Raw genomic sequence first — 20,151 nt, forward strand, 5'->3', positions numbered from 1 at the left:
GACAACACAGTCTGGCCAAGAAAACCCTGGTGGTTTTAGCCTAAGATTTCCACAAGCCAGGTTTGGTTTGATGTCATATTAGAGCAGCCTCCATCCAAAGAAGAGACCTTCTCACCCACATCCCTTTTCAAGTCTTTGCAAATTCATACCTCCTCTTTGTCAGAGATTGACGCTGCCCAGTGGAAGGAATGCTAGATCAAACAGACACCAATTTGCAAATAAGGACTCTGCAAGCATATACAGGCAGTCCTCAAGTTACAAACAAGATAAGTTCTGTAGGTTTGTTCTTAAGCTAAATTTGAATGTAAACCAGAATAAGTGCATTTCTTAAGTGTACTTCCAGCTATATATAATTTGGTACTGTTTTGGTGATTAATCACTATGCTTTAATTATGTTCAATTTGTAACAATGAGAATGCATCCTGCATATCAGATATTTACATTACGTTGCATAACAGTAGCAAAATTATAGTTATAAAGTAGCAATGAATATAATTTTATGGTTGGTCACCACAACATGAAGAGCTGTATTATTTATTTATTTTTTTATTTATTACTTCGCTTATATACCGCAATTCTCAGCCTAATGGCGACTCATTGCGGTGAACAACATGGAAAAACAGGTGCAAAAATTCAACATACAAAAAATAATACATAGTACATCATTATCAAAACATCTCATCAAAAACATTAATATAACTACAAGCCATTCCGAGTCGTCTCATCGTCAAGTTCACAATCCAATATCATTTCCGTTGTTCCATTCCTATGGTCGAGTTACCCGTTATTGCACTACTATTCAAATGCCTTCTCAAACAACCAGGTCTTTAACTTCCTGCGGAATATCAACAGGGAGGGGGCTATTATTTTTATTAAAGGGTCACCGCATTAGGAAGGTTGAGAAACAATGCCCTAGAGGATAGGTAGGTACCATCGGGTCTAATGGATTGAAGTTAAGGAGAGTAGATTTCAATGGAATACCAGAAGGAACTTATTGACAGTAAGAATCGTTTGCCAATAGAACCAATTGCCCAGAGAAATGGTGTGGCCTCCTTTGGAGATAATCAAACAAGGCTGGACAGCTCCCTACTGAGGAGGCTTTAGCTGGAAGTCGTACACTCAGCAGGGATTTGGCCTTTATGGCTCATGAGGCCCCTGCCAATTTTATGATCCTATGATTCTAGATGGATCATTAATCATTCATGTCACACTATTTTGTCAAAGGCTTTCATGGCTGGAATCACTGGGTTGTTTTAAGTTTTTTGGCCATGTTCCAGAAGCATTCTCTCCTGACCTCACAACCTCTGAGGATGCCTGTCATAGATGCAGGCAAAACGTCAGGAGAGAATGCTTCTGGAACATGGTCATACAGCCCGAAAAACTTACAACAACCCACACTATATTTGTTAACCTTTCATATCAATAGACTTTAGTGAATTTAGCAAAATATATAGGATTTTAATTTGTCTAGTTGCCTGGCTCAAAGATCATGCCAAATGTGTTTTGTACATGCATGCAGCACATAGGTGCTTATGTACACACATATACATCCTTACACATACCACAAATCTTTCCACAACATGGAAAGAGCATGCTACAAGTAGTGATGTTACCTCCAACAGGGAATAGCAACTTGCCATTTGAAAATGGTTATGCATGGGAGTCATATTGTTTTCTCTATTACATAACAACAACTTCTTCTTAAAAACTTCTTAAGCATGTTGGAGACATTTTGATAAGAGCTTTTCAAGTGTTGCGTCATTATCTTCAATCCTAAGGGATCCTTTTAAATGAAAGGAGAAACAGTGAAATGTTCCAAATAATATAATGAGTCATTTTATAACAATTGCAAAGCACACACTAACAAATAATGTGGGAAGAATTGTAGAGCAAGTAGCATGTTTAATTAAAAAGTACTTCTTAAAAAGTAACTTTCCAAAAGTGTCGCTCCTGCCCCACCTCCCAATCTGCCTCTCTTCCTCCCCATCATCTTAAAGGCTGGGGAGGAAGAGAGGCAGATTGGGAGGTGGGGCAGGAGCGACACTTTTGGAAAGTTACTTTTTAAGAAGTACTTTTTAATTAAACATGCTTTGTTAGTGTGTGTCCCCATCATCTTAAAGGTTAGGAGCCCCCAGTGGTGCAGTGGGTTAAACCTCTGTGCCGGCAGGACTGAAGACCGACAGGTCGCAGGTTCGAATCCGGGGAGAGGCGGATGAGCTCCCTCTATCAGCTCCAGCTCCTCATGCGGGGACATGAGAGAAGCCTCCCACAAGGATGATAAAAACATCAAATCATCCAGGCGTCCCCTGAGCAATGTCCTTGCAGATGGCCAATTCTCTCACACCAGGAGTCACTCCTGACACGACCAAAAAAAAAAAAAATCTTAAAGGCTGCTTTGCCATGTAGCAAATGAAAACCTGAGGTATCAATAAGGATAATAAGGTAATAGACTGACACTTCTGATTGATTAGATAAAAACTCCTGTCAGGAATAATAACATATAAAATGGTTACTGTAGCTTTGGTTATATTACTTATTTGGGACTTTTACAATACTGTAAACACACTGAGTAGGACGACTGCATTCTGGATATGATGACTTATATATAGTGGAATCTCAACTTAAGAGTGGCCCTACTTAAGAAGGTTTTGAGGTAAGAAAGGTTGCTCAGCCCAGGTTTTGCTTTGACATATGAGCAGTGTTTTGAGTTACGAGCTAGTGCCAGAGGGAGTGCTAGAACCAGAGGACAGGAGTTTAGGGCTTCAAGAGAGCAGTTGCCCTCATGTTCTTGTCCGCTTTGGAAGACTTCTGCTTGCTCTTGTCCACTTTGAGGAACTTTGGGTTAGTTGATTTCTTGTGTTTGTATTCCTGGTGTTTTTGGCTTCATGAAGAGAGAGAGTTTTTTTCATCCATTTCCTCTTGGTACTTCTTTTGAGATTAACTTTATGATATTCTGGGACAAACCCCTCAAGTGTACGTTGTTGTTTGGCATCAAGTGATCTTCCTTTTGTCCTACCTTATATTTTTCCAAGTATCATCTTTTCCAATGTATCATCTCATCTTATGAGGAGTATGATACTTTTGTCAGTCCCTTTGGGTTCTAGAGAGAATGCAGACTTAATTTGCTTTTAGACCCACTTAATTCTTCTGGCACTCTGCGATATCTGTAAAACTGACTTTCAGCACCAAGTTTCAAATGAATTAATGTTCTTCCCTGCAGGTCTCTTTGCTGTCCAGTTTTCTCAACCACGTAAAGAAACTCCTATGGTACACAGAATATGACTACCTTCTATTTTCCTTTGTCCCTATACCACCTTATGCTTATTAACTATTAAGAGACTCGGGTTGTAGCTTCCTTGTTTGAGTCTATCCACCTGGAATGTGGTTTTCCTCTTTTCCTACCACCTTTGATTTTATTGAGGATTAGTCATTTCCAGTGAGTCATGTCTTCTCATAATATTGGACACAATTTACATCAGTGTCGATTCAGGCTTGATTTGCTTTAGGACCCATTTATTAGTGCATTTAACTGTCCATAACTGTATCCATAACCCTTTTCCAGCACCATATTTCAAATGAATTGACTTTCTCTTTTTATCTGTTCTACTCGCTGGTCAACTTTCACAACCATATATAGAAATTGGAAGTACATTGGCATGGACAAGTTTTACACACACACATATGTAAAGGTTTCCCCTTGACATTAAGTCTAGTCATGTCCAACTCTGGGGGGTGATGCTCATATCGATTTCTAAGTCGAAGAGCTGGCATTGTCTGTAGACACCTCCAAGGCGTCAAGTTGTCAAGTTTCTTTATAGCTGCCCACCCAAGTCCTAGTCATCTTCTTTCTTGACCGCCGTCTCCATTCTCCAAGTCCAGATATGAAAATCATGACCACCTTAAGCCATAGGGAGAGGTGGTAAGAAATTATTTATTTATTTATTCATTCATTTATGATATTTATACCCCGTCTCTTTTCTACCCCTGAAGGGGGACTCAAGACGGCTTACATTAGTAACGGTGCAAGGCCGCTACATCACAATTACAATAATATAAACACAATCAAATACAAAAACAGTAATTAAAACCAGTACATATAGCATTAATTAAAACAGTAAAACAAAATGACAATGTCATCTGCCACAACGCCATTCCAGTCAAAGTCCACTAAGGTGTAAATTACGTCTGCTGCCCAAAGGCCTGGTCCCAAAACCACAATTTTAATTTTTTTTTTTCCTGAAAGCCAGGAGGGATGGAATCAATCTTCAATCAGTTTCATTTGGGAGTGCATTCCATAGGTGGGGGGGGGGCCACAGCTGAGAAGGCTCTGTCTCTTGTTCCCGCCAAACGCGTTTGCGATGTTGACAGAAGCGAGAGCAGGGCCTCCCTGGACAATCTTAGATTGCAGGATGGGACATAAAGGCAGATGCGTTCGGACAAGTAAACTGGGTCAGAAACATATAGAGCTTTATAGGTCAAAACCAGAACTTTGAATTGGGCTCGGAGGTGGACCAGCAGCCAGTGGAGCTGGCATAGTAGGGGGGTGATATGTTCCCTGTATGTTGCCCCAGTTAGTAATCTGGCTGCCTCCTGTTGGACTAGCTCGAGTTTCCGAGCTGTCTTCAAAGGCAGCCCCATGTAGAGCACGTTGCAGTAATCTATTCGGGATGTAACTAGAGCGTGGACAACCATAGCCAGATCAGACTTCCTAAGGTACAGGCACAGCTGGCGCACAAGTTTTTCTCTGTTTCCAGGCTCAGCGATGAGTCCAGGATCTATCCCAAGCTGCGAACCTGCGTCTTCTGGGGAAGTGTAACCCCATCCAGCACAGGCTGTAACCCTATGCCCTGTTCGGCCTTTCTACTGACCAAGAGAACCTCTGTCTTGTCTGGATTCAATTTCAATTTGTTAGCCCTCATCCAATACGACCCAGCGGCCACGCACCGGTTCAAGGTCTGGACAGCCACCTTAATAACAGGTGGGAAGGAGTGACAGGTTTAGACGTAATCTGCATACAGATAACACCGTATTATTTCACAGCGTTTCGTGTACAGTAGGATCCTCGGCCTATTTTCTCCTTATTCAGTGAAGTGTTGCTTTCATGACCCACCTATAAAGCTTTATTTCTGGAAGAGAGTGAAGGCAGGTTTCTTAAGAAAGGCCTTAAGCAGGAATATCATCAAACTGTGGCCCTCCAGTTTTTTGGGCCTCCAATTCCCAGAATCCCTGGCTACTGAACAAGCTGGGAGTTGGGAGGCCCAAAGAGCTGGAGGGCCACAGCCTGAGGTGGCCTGGCGTAAAGAAAATTGGTAGTTGAGGATGGCTACCAACAGTATAATTGACACTGAGAGAGATAACTGGACAATAGGGGACCATATACAGGTAGCATTTCAGGACATCGACTCCCTTCGCAGCAGACCACTTGCTGTTGCTATGGTTAAATGGAGGAAGTACTGGCTGTAAACAGAAGCAACAGCCTCGAAGGGGGAGGAGCCTCGAAGGGGGCGGGGCGGGGCGCCTTCCTGGGCGGAAGCCGTCAAGCCCCGCCTCCTAGAGGCGCCTCAAAGCCGCGCGCGGGATGTCTGTCAGGCGCTGCCAGCCAATGAGAAGACTAGGAGGCGGTGCCTGCGGGGTAGCTGTGACGGCACCAACCCGGAAGTGGTCTGTCTCCCGGCGAGAGGGGTGGCGGTGACAGCAACCGTGGCGGGTCCGGGCGGGAACCCCTCAGGTAGGGCGCCAGAGGGCCTCGGCCCCTTCACCCACCCGCAAACGCGCATTTGGGGCGCTAGCCGCCTCTCTGGGCTGTATGTGCAGCCTGGAATGTTCTGTGTGTCACGGGGAATGAGGGGCCTGCCTCGATTTGGGGGGCTCGGCCCGCAGAGTTCCCCGAGGCCTACTTTGTTGCTCTAAGACACCAGTTACCAAGCTCTGGACCGAAGTGATTGGGTACATTTTTGAAAGTTTGATCTGTTCCTGGTTTGAAAGTGTTATTTCCTGTTTATTTATTTATTTATTTGTATACCGCTTTACTAATTACTTTATTTGTAATTATGTGATACTTACTTTGAAAGTAGTTGATATACTCCAGAAACTTTGTTTTTATGGCTACCACAAACTGTTGAATTATTTGAGATTTGGTCAGATATTAATTGAAAAATTATAGCAAAACGTGCTGCAGGATGCCCCGCAAAAACACAATTTTTGCAGTTTAATAAACTTTTCCCATATTGTTATGATAGAACAAATCAGGAAATGACATTTATTATCCAGGAACAAAAATCGTGTTACATAGTGTTTCTTTAGTGGGGTAGATATACCACAGTCTGGTTAGAATGTGATGTTTAGGAGACCGGTTCTACCACTTGTGAGGGGATGCTGGAATCCGTCAGTGTGTTACAGCCAGTTTCAGCTCATATCAGGTTCAATTGGGGGGGACGGGGAACGGGGGATGACGACAACACAGTTAAAACACCTATAAAAATATGCAAAATAAAATGTATATATTAAAATACATGGTACAAAAGATAAAGTACAATAGTAATAGAATGTAAATTTAAAACTGAGTTTTAAAATTGACTGGGCAAGCCTGCCGGAAGAGCCTGCTGGAAAAGCTCTGCTGGTGATACTTGCTTGCTCCTTCCATCCATCCTTCAGGCGGCGGGCCTGTGTCCTGGCCCTGGAGCAGAATGCGGGGCGACTCCATGGCAGCCGAAGTGGAAGTAAAAGTGACGGGGCAGAACCAGGAGCAGTTCCTGCTGCTGGCAAAGTCTGCCCGGGGAGCAGCCTTGGCCAGCCTCATCCACCAAGTGCTGGAGGCCCCTGGCATCTATGTTTTTGGAGAGCTGCTTGACATGCCCAACGTCCGAGAGGTGAGCCCTGACCGGCCCTCAGGGGCCAAATCTGTATAATTCCTGGAAGGCGGCTGGAGGGATTGGGGGTTTCCCTGAGTCTGAGCAACCCCAGTTCTGCCTTTTAAGACTGCCTTAATGCTTTGATGTTATAAAAGGCCACACTAAATTGTTTCCCAGAGCAAAGGGCCTTATTTGGGCAAACATGTTTCTAAACCAGGCATGGGCAGACTTCGGCCCTCCAGATGTTTGAAGTCTAATACACTTGGAGGTATGAAGTTTGTTTGTGCCTGCACAGTTTGATTAGTTTTCTCATTGGCTTCCTGTTACAAGGTCTATTAGCATTAATGAAGAAGGGTTAGGGGCCTTTTCTCATAACCACTGGAGAAATGTCATGAGTCAGCAACAATGAAAACAATGTTATTGAGGTCTTTAGGAAGACTTCAGTTATTCTTGAAGGACACCAGTAAGAGCAGAGACATTTCTCTCAGCATCTATGCTGATAGGCAGAGGAAGAACAATGTGTTTGAGGGTAAGGTATTAGTTTGCATTACTCAGGATTTCAGCTGATGTCAGTGTTGAAAGGAGAAAGTTGAGGAACCATTGTCATAAGCCTCGCACATTATTCTCCCAAATAATTTTTCAAAGCCGGAAGCATCCTGTGTTTATGTAACTAACAGCGAAATCAAAGTTGTGTTATGGGGGGGGGGGGGGGGATGAGTATGTTGCTTTTGAACCTTTTGACCTTAAAAACCTAGACAAATTATGGGTCATTGCACTTTTATTCCATTGTTCTTCCAAATGGCTTGAATTGATGTATATGGTTCCCTGCTTCTTCCTCTTCAAAACAAACCTGCGAGGAATTGGTACAAGGTCGCCTAGTAAGCTGTCTGACTGAGCAGGAATCCATTTAGTCCAGCACACAATGTTTCTTATTTATTTACTATATTTATTTATTTACTGCATTTCTATACTGCTGTCTCTCTGAGCAGTGTACAACATGCCAATATACATATAAAAGCAATACATAACATTAACCAAAATCAATAACATATAAACATGAATTAAACCCTTAAAACGCTATGCATAAAAACACAATCACCTAAAACATAGAGGAAAATTAACATTGCACCATTCCCGGGGGGGACTCAGAGCGGCTTACAATTTGGCAAAATTCAGAGCGATACATAGTATGATTAATTAAAATCAATAAACACATAAACATGATTTAAACCATTAAAACATTATACATATAAACATCGTAGAATATATATAAACATTGCACTTCACCAGTTAAAATGCAGCATCTCTCACACCAGAGTGTTGTGCTACCATGAGGAATTTGGAATCGTACGTGTGCAACAATTTTCACCAGGATGTAGATATTTCTTTGGGTTGCACCAATCTAGACTTCAGGTGAAAGGTTAAAGTACTGTGTTTTGTGCCATCATTCAGCAACAGAAGTTCTGCCCACAGTAAGCTAGGATATCCTTATCTAGTATTATATGTACAGAGAATTTGTTTTATTATATGGAAGAGCACTTCATCATATTAACTCTAGGCCCAGATAAATAATGTATTTTTCACCACAGTTACAAGTACAGTCCACTAGTGTGGTTCATGGGACTGGCTCATAAAATTCATTTGTTGCTCATATTTGAAAATTCTGTGCCTTAAAACGGTGAGAAGAAAAGTTTTATTTCATTAGCAATGAAATGAAAAATTTTGGAAGCACAGGCTTTGGGACAAGCTGGGGAAAAGTAAGCGGTAAGAATTGTTGCCATTCCTCTACTGTTTTTACTGAATGTTTTTCTTTCTATCCCTCTCTACAGCTAGCAGACAGTGAGTTCTCCCCCGTCTTCCGCCTCCTCACAGTCTTTGCATATGGGACGTATTCAGATTACCTGGGTATGTTTCCTCTTATCCTCAGGAAACAGGAATAGTCAAGGGAGGAAAATGCTGATAAGAGAGAGAAGGTACAGCAAAGCAAGGACGAAGCCAATGCAGTTGTAGTAACTGTGTATAAAAAAGCTTTGTACCTTAATTTGGAAATGGGAAGTTCCAGTGCAGGAGCAGAACTGCCCAGAGTAAGAGTGCGACATGACTTGGAAGCTCTACAGATTGTGAAGGAGTGCTGGAATTTGTCCAGTGATTTATAATCTTTATGGATCTCCTCCGTCCCCTAGTTCAGTTCTTTACATCCTCCCTTTCTCCCATTGTGGTGACCTTTTTTAAAGCCACATACGGATTTTATCTTGATACGGTATTGATTTAAAATATTTAGCTAGTGTTTTGCTAGTCTCCAGGGCAGTGTTGAGAACATCACTCACTTATTTGAATGTGTCGGGAGAAGATATAATCTTTAAAAAGCACAGTTTATGACTTTGCTAGCATAGTTTGAATTTAGCACTTTGGGGAGAGGAGAGATTATATAGGATTACTGGATGCTTGAATAAATTACTTGGGGTATGTTCTACTTATCTAAATTTTGGAGAGTTGGTAAAGCTGTAAAGCTGTATCTGAAGTGGAGAACCAACCTTGGGAGTTAGAAGTGCGGGGTGGTTTGAAACCAACACGTCACTGCCTCTCCTTGCGGTTCAACGTGAAATTTGGAAATATGTGAAATTTGAAAGCGCATTGGAGCATGGAAAGAGAGTGGCTCCTAATTTTGGTATTGAGACTCTGAGGGAATCTGACCTCTGTGATCCTTCTTGTTTCCTGAGGGCAGCTGAATCTGGGAATCTGCCTCCCTTAACAGAGGCTCAGAAGAACAAATTGCGCCATCTCTCTGTCGTCACACTGGCTTCAAAGCTCAAGGTAGTGTAGCCATTCTGCCCCAGCGTGTCTGTATTCCTCTGGAGGGTCTTGCACCTCACAGTACCTGTGTCCCCACAGTGCATTCCTTATGCGGTGCTGCTGGAGCAGCTTCAGCTGAAGAATGTGCGTCAGCTCGAGGACTTAGTGATTGAGGCAGTATATGCAGATGTCCTGCGGGGAAGCCTGGACCAGCGCAACCAGCGGTTGGAGGTGGATTACAGCATTGGTCGGGACATCCGCAGGGAGGAGCTCAGTGCCATCACTCGCACCCTTCAGGAATGGTAAACAAGGCACTCTGTGTATTGTCGAATGCTTTCATGGCCGGAATCACTGGGTTGTTGTAGGTTTTTTCGGGCTGTATGGCCATGTTCTAGAGGCATTCTCTCCTGACATTTCGCCTGCATCTACGGCAAGCATCCTCAGAGGTAGTGTGGTCTGTTGGAACTAGGAAAAAGGGTTTATATATCTGTGGAATGACCAGGGTGGGACAAAGGACTCTTGTCTGCTGGAGCTAGGTGTGAATGTCTAAAATTACAACAGCAAAACAACAGGGAGGAAACAAACAAGGACATCTAATCACCTCTTAACAAAAGATTGCTCCAGGCACTGCCAGGCCATCAAATGCTAATCAGAGTGGTCAGTTGAAACATTCACACCTAGCTCCAGCAGACAAGAGTCCTTTGTCCCACCCTGGTCATTCCACAGATATATAAACGTCAGGAGAGAATGCCTCTAGAACATGTCCATACAGCCCGAAAAAGCCTACAACAACCCAAGGCACTCTGTGCTTGCACAAGCTAATACAGTGTCCATCTCAAGAATTGGATCATGTGATTTTAATATTTATATTAGGATGTTTTTAATGCTTTGTCTTAGTTTCTACATGTTGTATATGCCTGTGTTTAATGGTTTTAATGATTTTAATATATATTTGAAGGTAAGTGTTTAGTTGTTGTGATTTTACATCATTATATGTATGTTGGCATTGAATTTTTGCCAATTATTATGTTGTAAACTGTCTTTAGTCCCCCAGGGGTGAGAAAGGCGATATATAAATATACTAAATATATTAAATAAATAAATAATTGCACTCAATTTGTAAAATCCAAACATTTAAATCAATCTCATCACAATTGAGAAAAAATACTCCAAAATATATGCATAGATGGTACGCTTATCCACTTAAACTACATAATAGAATCTCTAAACTTTGTTGTAGAAAGTATGAATTGGAGTCACACGCGGCTATCATGCCCCAAAGTTAGGAGATTCTGGAATGAAGTTCTGTCTTGAGTAAACCAAACAGTGGATGGAATAGTACATTTCAGGGGTGCTCTACTAATGTTCTCGGTATACGAAAGCAAGAATACATGAAATAAAAATCTTATACTGCTCATAATGTGTGCCGCAAGACTCAAGATAGCTAGAACCTAGAAAAAGCTAGAGAATTTGTCAGTAAAGAATTGATTAAACAGCATATGATAAACTTAACCTATACATTAAGAATAGTAAAAGGATTTTGTCAATGTTTATGTGTTTTAATTATGCTGTAACCTGCCTCGAGGCAGAAGGAGAGACGAGTAAGAAATAAAATTATTATTATTGTTGTTATTGTTACAACCTGGATGTTTCTGGATATTTACCTGTTTAGCTCATCTCTGCCCTCCTGTTCTGCCTGTTCACTATTTGCTTGTCTACCTTAGGTGCCAGGGCTGTGAGGTTGTCCTTTCAAGCATCGAAGAACAAGTTAGCCGAGCCAATCTGCACAAAGAGCAGCAGTTGGGTTTGAAACAGCAGATAGAAAGTGAGGTGAGTGACTTCAGATGTGATGAGATTGAGGAAGTCTTTGCTGCATCTGCCAAAACATTGGAGAGCATTTGCTAAAGCTTTTAGACAGTGTTCTCAACCTGTGGGTCCCTGATGTTTTGGCCTACAACTCCCAGAAATCCCAGCCAGCTTACCAGTTGCTAGGATATCTAGGAGTTGAAGGCCAAAACTGTCAGAAATATCAAAAATTAACTAGGTATTAGAAAAATGGGAGTCATGCATTGAAAGAATTGGTAGGCCAAAGCCTGTTAGAGACAGTGGGCCAAAGTTAGTGTCGTTCTGAGGAGAGTGAGTAGGCTGAAGCCTGTTAGAGTCAGCGGGTCAAAGCTAGTGTCGTCCTGAGGAGTCTGGGGACCCACAGTTTGAGAACCACTGCTTTAAGAGAAAGAGAAATCCCTGCCCTCCTGAATGTGTCACAATTACCTCAGACTATGGGGAGATCAGGTCTTGACTTGGTGTTGATCCATATTTAGGTTAATACCTTGATTTGGCACTTTAATTTTGTCCCTCTTGTTTCCCCGTCCCTCTCTTTGCCCCAGCAGGTAGCAAATCTGAAGAAGACAATAAAGGTGACAACGGCAGCAGCCGCAGCAGCAACGTCCCAGGATCCGGAGCAGCATCTATCAGAACTCCGGGAGCCGACTCCAGGCACCAACCAGCGGCAGGCCAGCAAAAAGGCTTCCAAGGGCAAAGGGTGAGGTGGCATTCCAGTTAAGCTGGCCATTCCCTCTCTGTCAGAAAAGCAGAGCACCCCCAGTGTTTTATCTGCAACTCAGTCCTCATGCTTTGGGGAGAGGATAATTAATCTGTAAAGCCCCTAATTAGGTATTCTGCTCATGCTGACTGTAAGAACTTTGTCTTTGTCTGCAGACTCCGAGGAAGTGCAAAGATTTGGTCAAAATCAAACTAACCGGACTGCTGGCTGAGAAGGATGAATTGGTGTCCCACGTGTGGTGCTTAATTTTCTCCATCCTGGATGACTTTCTGCATACTTCTCCCCACATCTCTCTCTAATAACATTTTCTCTTTTCATTTCCTCTTTTCTGGCATGCTCAGCTATTTTCTCTCCCTTCCTTCCTCCCTCCCTCCCTTCTGTTTCTGTCCAATATTTTTTTTTTGCCTTTTTGTTGTTCTGGATGTCATCATTTTTCTTTCTTTTGCCCTTTCCCATCCCTTGTCTTTCAGGTGCATTTTAAGAGCCATAAATGACCTCTGTTTCAGTTTCTTTTGCACCAATAGATTTGCAGAAATCTGGGTTGGACATGAATGTGGCACCGAGAAACCACTTTTGTTGCGAGTGTGGATCCTGGGACATCTGCTCTAGGGCACAGTTTACCCTCTCAGTGTTTTGCTGTGCTAGGATCAGTGGAAGGGCCGGGGTATGTGTGAGTGTGTTTTGGGTGGATTATTTTTAAATAAAAGTATAAATATATAAAGCGATTTAAAAAATAAATCTATGGACATATCTACATATCTTTGCCTTGCCAATGCATCTCTTTGAAATGGTTCAGAAACGCGTATACCTGCCAATCACCCTCCACCTCTTGGAAAACTTTTATTAAAGGGAGAGAGATGGTGTGAAGACTATAAATCTCCATTAGCATGGGATGGTTTAAGTAGGGTCATCATTACTTTGGATGCAGCACAAGCCAATCTAAACCTGTACTTCCAGTAAGCTGATGCTGACTGATAATCTCTGGATGATCACTTACTGCATAATATACTTATATATTCATTGTTTTTTTCTGTGGCCCCTTCCACACAGCTGAATAGAATCCCACATCGGCTTTGAACTGGACTATATGGCAGTGGGGACTCTGGTAACCCAGTTCAAAGCAGATATTGTGGGATTTTCTGCCTTAATGTTCTGGGTAATATAACTTTGTGGAAGGGTCCTCTGAGTCTTGGCTTCACTTGTGCTTATTTTCCCCACATCAAGTTAAATTGAACATTGTGTAATGTCTACAGTGGATGATGGAAATGTCGTAGAGTTTCACCTGTTAGATAGACAAAACCCGATCCTGTTACTAGGAAATGGATTGGTGTTTCCTCCTACTAGCCATCTTCTAGAACAGTGGTTCCCAACCTTGTTTTGACCAGAGACTGCTCTCCAACAATAGTACTAAAAGGGTTACAAATCAGTTTCTGGACAAATTTAGATTTGGTTTGGTTATTTGGGGTGCTGATTCAGAAAAGATTTGGGGGGAGGGGGAGTCCCAATCCCTTATGAGAAAAGAACCCTGGATGCCTTTGGACGTATAACCGTCTTTGTATAATCTCCCTTGCATGGTAGTTGTGGGGGATGAGCTAATGCAACTTTGTGTCACTGTTTTTACCTTTAATTTGTAGGACATCCATCCTTCTTTATGACTTGCCTCAAGGGAAGCTTACAATACAAAAACACAAAACAAGATCTCAATAAAACTCAATGTGATCACCAGAGGGGAAAACACAGTAGGATTAGACAGTAAAACCAATTACAACAATATTTATTACGGTCCATAGACCCATCAGTGAACAGTCACTAATAAATTTCCCATCTCATTGTCCAAGATTATTATGTACGGTTTCAAGTAATACCCCTATCTGAGGGTAATTTCTTTCTCAGCCTTGTTGCCACTGTGAAGAATTTGGCCACCATGAGGGTCACCCTGTGGCACTTGTCCTCTAAAAGATATCTAACAATCCGCTGTGTGGAGGGCTGGACATGCAGGACAAAACCGGATATAAAAGTTGGCTATGATGCTCTGCGTAATAGTGGCACTTCAATAAAATGTGTTCTATTGTTTCTACTTCATTTACTTCACAGGGACATAGTCTTTGGGAGTAAGGAATTCCAGACAGTTTGCCTCTTAGCAGCTCTGAGACAAATGTGTTTAATCTCGCCTTTGTAAAGAATCTGCTATATTTGATCACTATAAGGCTTTTTAGGTATTCACTTGTCTTAAATGTCTCTCTGTATGGCAAGTTGAAGACTCTGGGGGAACATGGTAAATTTGAGCAGGTTCAGAGCTTGCCCATGGCAATGTTCCAAAACCTTTGCTTCAAGGATTCTTGTGCCATTTTGAATCCCAAATGGAGCAAAAGCGGTGTGGACAGTCCAATTGAGGCCACTCTTCGTTCAATCCTCCTCGCCCAAAGGGGTTGGGAGTCTTCATAGTAGAGGAAATGTAATAAAACTGTTTCCAATTTAAATACTATAGGTTCTATTTCAGAGTCCAGGTCCTAGCACTCAATAATAATAATAATAATAATAATAATAATAATAATAATAATAATAATAATGTATTTATCTCCCCGAGGGGACTCAGAGTGGTTCCCAGGTAAAAATCACAGAACATACAAAGTAAAAACAACACAACCATAAGATTAACAAAACAAAATATGCATAAACATAGTCGCCATAACACACATCTATTAAAAATAATCCTGCTTGTTCAAGGCAATTAAAAAAATTTAAAAGGCCGGACCAAAATTTGTGCTAGCCCAAAAATTCTAGGGGGGCCGGGAAATAAATGCAATGCTATGGCAGGCAACAATAATATTAGATACGGATCTGTGGCTGTTCATTCCAGGGCCAACAGTGGGCATTCACCTGTTTCTAGGAGCAAGACTGTGTTTGGTACACAAGAAGGTGCATTTAGAAGATCTCTTATAAACCTTGCTTGCACTCTGTCTAGGTTTACAGTTGAATTTTCACACCATATGGCTGCATCAAAAAGGAGTTTAGAGGCTATTTTGGCGTTAAAGATTTTTGGTGGGCGGGGGACATATTGTCCTCCTTTGGTGTAATAAAACCTTATTATAGCTGCTCGGCAGGCCTTTGCCTTTTGAATCACTGTTTCAGAGTGTGCTCTCGGGATAAGGTTAAAACCAATTAAAGAATAAGAAAAAAGACGGTTAAAGGAGAAATATTAAAAGCAATTACAAGCAGTGAAAGACAACGAAAAACTTTGATGCTTAAAAAATAATAATGGCAGTACCAGGTTTTGAGGCAGGGGAGAGAGGGAGGTTCAACTACAATGTCTGGTACAATCCCTCAAAAGTGGTGGGAGTAAACCCATAAACCAACTTCCCCATGGAAAAAATATTTTTATTAGATACCAATTCCAAAAAGCAATATTCAACCTATATGCCAAACATGACGTGTGGGCTTCTGTCTGGGCTGCCTCCCCTATATATCTAACAATCTCTTGTCTATGACCAATACTTGAGGATAAGAAATGCTACATTTCGGGTTCTACATGATGCTGTGTTGCCAGCTGATGCTTAAACCCTCCAACAGTGCAAGAGAGCTAACCTAGAATTGTTGGCCATGAATCTTTGGGTGGCATCTAAAATGTAAAATGAATGCAGCTTGATACCACTTTACCATGCAGCTTGTACCACTGCTACAGCTTAGTGGTGTGGAATCATGGAGTTGTCCAGAAGCTCTCCAAAGCTTTAGGGGCTCTTACTGCCTATTGCAGGGGAAACCAACTGATTCCTAATCCATCTAAAACACAGACATGTGCTTTTCATCTTAAGGACAGACAAGCATCTCAAACTCAGGATTACCTGAGAAAGGATCCCACTGGAGCATTGCAGTACACCAAAATACCTGGGAATTACTCTGGACCATGCTCAGACTTATAAGAAGCACTGTTTTTTATAAAGTGGGTGCCAGAAGTAATGTCACATGAAAGCTGACTAGCACAACCTGGGGATCACAACCAGACACAGTTAAGACATCTGCCCTTACGCTTTGCTACTCTGCTGCTGAATATGCATGCCCAGTGCAGAATACATCTCACCACATTAAACAGTGGATGTGGCTCTTAATGAGACGTGCCACATTATCACAGGGTGCCTGTGCCCTACACCACTGGAGAAATTACACTGTTTAGCCGATATTGCACAACCTAAGATCCGTCGGAAAGTAACAGCCAGAAATGAAAGGACCAAGGCATTGACATCTCTGGCCCATCCTCTGTTCAGATATCAGCCAGGATGCCAAAACCTTAAATCAAGAAATAGCTTTCTAAGATCTACAGAGATACTTGTAGAAGTACCTCAGTAAGCAAGAGTCCAAAAGTGACAGGGTAAAACCCAGAACTTCAATCAGTGGCTGATAACAGATGAGAAATTCCCTCCTGGGCACAAAGAAGACTGGGTGACTTGGAAGGTGCTGACCAGACTGCACTCTGGCACCATGAAATGCAGAGCCAACCTTAAGAAATAGGGCTACAACGTGGAGTCCATGACATGCAAATGTGGAGAAGAGCAAACCACAGACCGCTTACGACAATGCAGTCTGAGCCCTGCCATATGCACGATGAAGGACCTCCTTACAGAGACACGAGGGGCACTCCACGTGGCCAGCTTCTGTTCAAAGGACATTTAGTATAATGACAATTTTTTAAACTTTGTTTGTGGGTTTTTACGCATTTATAGCTATAGTTTCAATTCACTTCTGACACGATAAATAAATGGAGTTGTCATTTTACAAGGCCTTCTCTGCCAAAGAGTGCTGGTGCCTCATCAATCTACAACTCCTTTGATTATATAACATTGACCTAATCGCCTTTAAAGTGGTGTCAAAACACATTAATTCTACAGTGTAGATGCACCCATAGAGAGAAAGTAAACCTGGACTTTATTCTGAGTAGTACTATTTGAGACTTGGTGCAAAATACAGGTATGGTATGGTATGATTGAGTTAATGGGAAACAGACTAGAGTGCCATCAAATTTAATTGGTAAATGAATGGGAAAACACCAGGGGAACCATAGCATGGTCTTTTTTAAAAATGCAAAAGGTAAAATGTCTCCCAGATGAGGAGACTGCTAAAAATCAAGTTGAAAGGAAAAGTCAAAAGGGTCCAATCTCCATGTTGTCGGCCGCCTACTCAAAACTACATCAATCGCGGCTCATCTAGAATGCATCGCACAGATCAAAAGGGGAAATAGATGTCTCAAGAGCTAGCAAACAGCATGAGGGATGCTACCAGGGAGACAGACTTCCTTTAGAAACCAGAAGTTTTGCCCAAATGAGGCAAACATAACACAAACTTGCACAAAGCAGAAAATAGGGTGCCAAAAGGTTTTGAGACACATACAGCATCCAGACTAACAATCAAGAATTCTTTAAACATCAGAAACAGGAGTCCTTTTGAAACTTTGTGGAGTTCCCAAACTTTGTGGAGTTCCCAAAGAAGTTGTGGGTGGATCTACACTGCCATATAACCTAGTACTGTATATGACCTGAAATTACCTGGTTTGGACTGGATTACATAAATCTACACTTCCATGTAATCTAGTTCAAAGGAGATATCTGTGATCAGATACTGGGATGTATGGCAGTGTAGAAGGGGCTTTTTAACTTCCCTTCACTGCTGAGGATAGAGGATGGGCATGGGCAAACTTTGGCCCTCCAGCTGTTTTGGACTTCAACTCTCACAATTCCTAACAACCTACCAGAATGGCCAATGTAACACTAGTTTTAAAAGAGGTTAATCCAGGAAGTTAGAGGTGAGTTATTTTCCCTTTATGTTCCATGTAGTGTTATTAAGGATACAATCATCAAGCACATAAAAAGGTAAGCTCTGCTGAAAAAAATCAACATAGCTTCTGCAAAAAGTTAATTGTCTCTTGCTAACCTCGTTGCATGCTTTGAAACTGTCAATAAATGTAAAGAAAGGAATGATTCAGTAGACCAGTGGTTCCCAACATTTTGTTGACCAAGGACCACTCTCCAACATTAGTACCAAAAGGGTTACGAATCCGTTTTTGACCTCTTATTGACCAGCTGAAAAACAGGAGGCAGAAAATAAGAACACAGTTGGGCTTTTTACATGGAGGTTTGTGGGCAGTGAGGTCCCTTAGGGCTACTGAGATCAGCACATTTATGAACAGAAATGATCAGGACTTAAAGGGTGAGGAGGGAGGTAGCCAATTTGACTGGTGGCACTAAATTATTCAGGTTGACAAGAACAAAAATGGATTGTGATGAGCTTGAACAGGATGTCTCTAACCTCTTGAAATACGAATTAAAATAGCAAAAGATCAAATAATGGACAGTGGGGCAAAAAAAGGAAGTCCACCTTCATATATTCATGGCTGGCATCTGAACTGGCAGAAATTGACCAAGAAGAGTTCTTGGAATTGTGATAGAGAACTGGATGAAAGTTTGTTTCACACACACATACACATAACTTCATTATTTTATTTTCTTAAAATATTAATTTTCTTTGTTGCACATTTGAAAGTTTGTTTCATTCATATATATATATATATATATATATACATACATATATATATATAATTTTCCTTGTTGCACATTATGTACAATATAAAGTTACAAATAACTATTTACAATTCTTCATTAGTCTATTTACCACCCTCCCCTACTACTACTAAACAGTTGATTTTAAAGTCGATATAAGTGATTTGAATGTTTGTGTATATCTATAAGTTATGTCCCGGCATTGAATGTTTGCCATATATATGTTGTGCTCCGTCTTGAATTCCCTGCGGGGCGAGAAGGGCAGAATATAAATGTTTTAAATCATAATAATAATAATAATAATACTTCCCTGCCATTCCTCTAACTATTACATTATTTTCTATTATCTAGAGGGCTGGGCTTTAGTGCAGCGGGTTAAACTGCCAGCTGCAGAAAATCTTGCAGATTGAAAGGTTGACAATTCAAGCCTAGGTTGGGGTGAGCTCCCAATAGTTAGCCCAGCTTCTGCTCACCTAGCAATTCAAAAAAAGCAATGTGAGTAGCAAAATAGGTAGTGATTTGGTGGGGAGGTAATAAAAGGTGCCCATGTGGACATCCCGACAATTCGATCAGGACAGTGTCTAAGGACAACAAAGCTCCTCAGCATAGATGGAGTGACAGCACCAGTCTTACATGATTTGAATTTGCTGTGGGTGGTATTACCATCGACTCGAGCTCCACAGGATTAATAATGGAGTATCAAAATTATCCTGGAGTGATTGTAGCATTAGGAGATTACAACCATATGTAGCTCTTCCGTCCAAAGATGCTAAAGTTTTGGCAAGAGGTTCCAACCTGGATTAGCCATATAATAGAAGCAAAAGTCCATTATAGAGGTGTATTACTGCTTATCTCCTTATTTGAGGATGAAAATAAGATTCGTATATATGGTTCCAAGATCCTAATGCAAATCCCACTTGAGACTTGATTACAGAACTGAAAATGTAATTGCTTGTGTCATGCTGCCCTTTTAAAATGCATTATGTGGCTACATCTGGAATAACGTTTGCTGCTCTGGGAACTCCACCTAAATCAGAGCTACAAAAGGGCAAAACCAAGCAGTGTAAATGATCAAGGGACTGGAGCAACTCCTCTTCAAGCAGTGCTTGTAGAAATGTGATACTGGTGGATCAAACTATGCATCGTGTGGAGAAAGTAGGCAAGGAGAAGCTATTCTTTCTTTCTCATACTACTCCGACCATCCCCTGAAGATTCAGGATGGAGAAAAGGAAGAGCCAGCATAATATAGCAGTTTGATTTTTGGAGAAGGGCTCTTAGGAAATCAGTATTTACATTTCTATGGTGCAGCATGTTAAACTGCTGAGTTACAGAACTTGCTGACTGAAAGGTCAGTGGTTCAAATGCGCAGAGTGAGGTGAGCTCCTGTTGTTAGCCC

At 41.6% G+C, this 20,151-nt stretch overlaps 1 protein-coding gene across 1 annotated transcript; it reads left to right on the plus strand.

The window, feature by feature from the left end:
- Positions 1 to 5,619: 5,619 nt before the first annotated feature.
- On the plus strand, positions 5,620 to 12,492 carry COPS7A (COP9 signalosome subunit 7A). Its single transcript, XM_060762622.2, has 8 exons — positions 5,620 to 5,728; positions 6,655 to 6,869; positions 8,681 to 8,756; positions 9,577 to 9,665; positions 9,744 to 9,946; positions 11,369 to 11,474; positions 12,035 to 12,186; positions 12,363 to 12,492. The coding sequence occupies exons 2-8, from the start codon at positions 6,687 to 6,689 to the stop codon at positions 12,400 to 12,402; spliced, it is 849 nt and encodes a 282-aa protein (XP_060618605.1). The 5' UTR covers positions 5,620 to 5,728; positions 6,655 to 6,686; the 3' UTR covers positions 12,403 to 12,492.
- Positions 12,493 to 20,151: the final 7,659 nt, after the last annotated feature.

The sequence above is a fragment of the Anolis sagrei genome, chromosome 2 (genome assembly GCF_037176765.1).
Source record: "Anolis sagrei isolate rAnoSag1 chromosome 2, rAnoSag1.mat, whole genome shotgun sequence".
Classification (NCBI taxonomy): Eukaryota; Metazoa; Chordata; class Lepidosauria; order Squamata; family Dactyloidae; genus Anolis; species Anolis sagrei.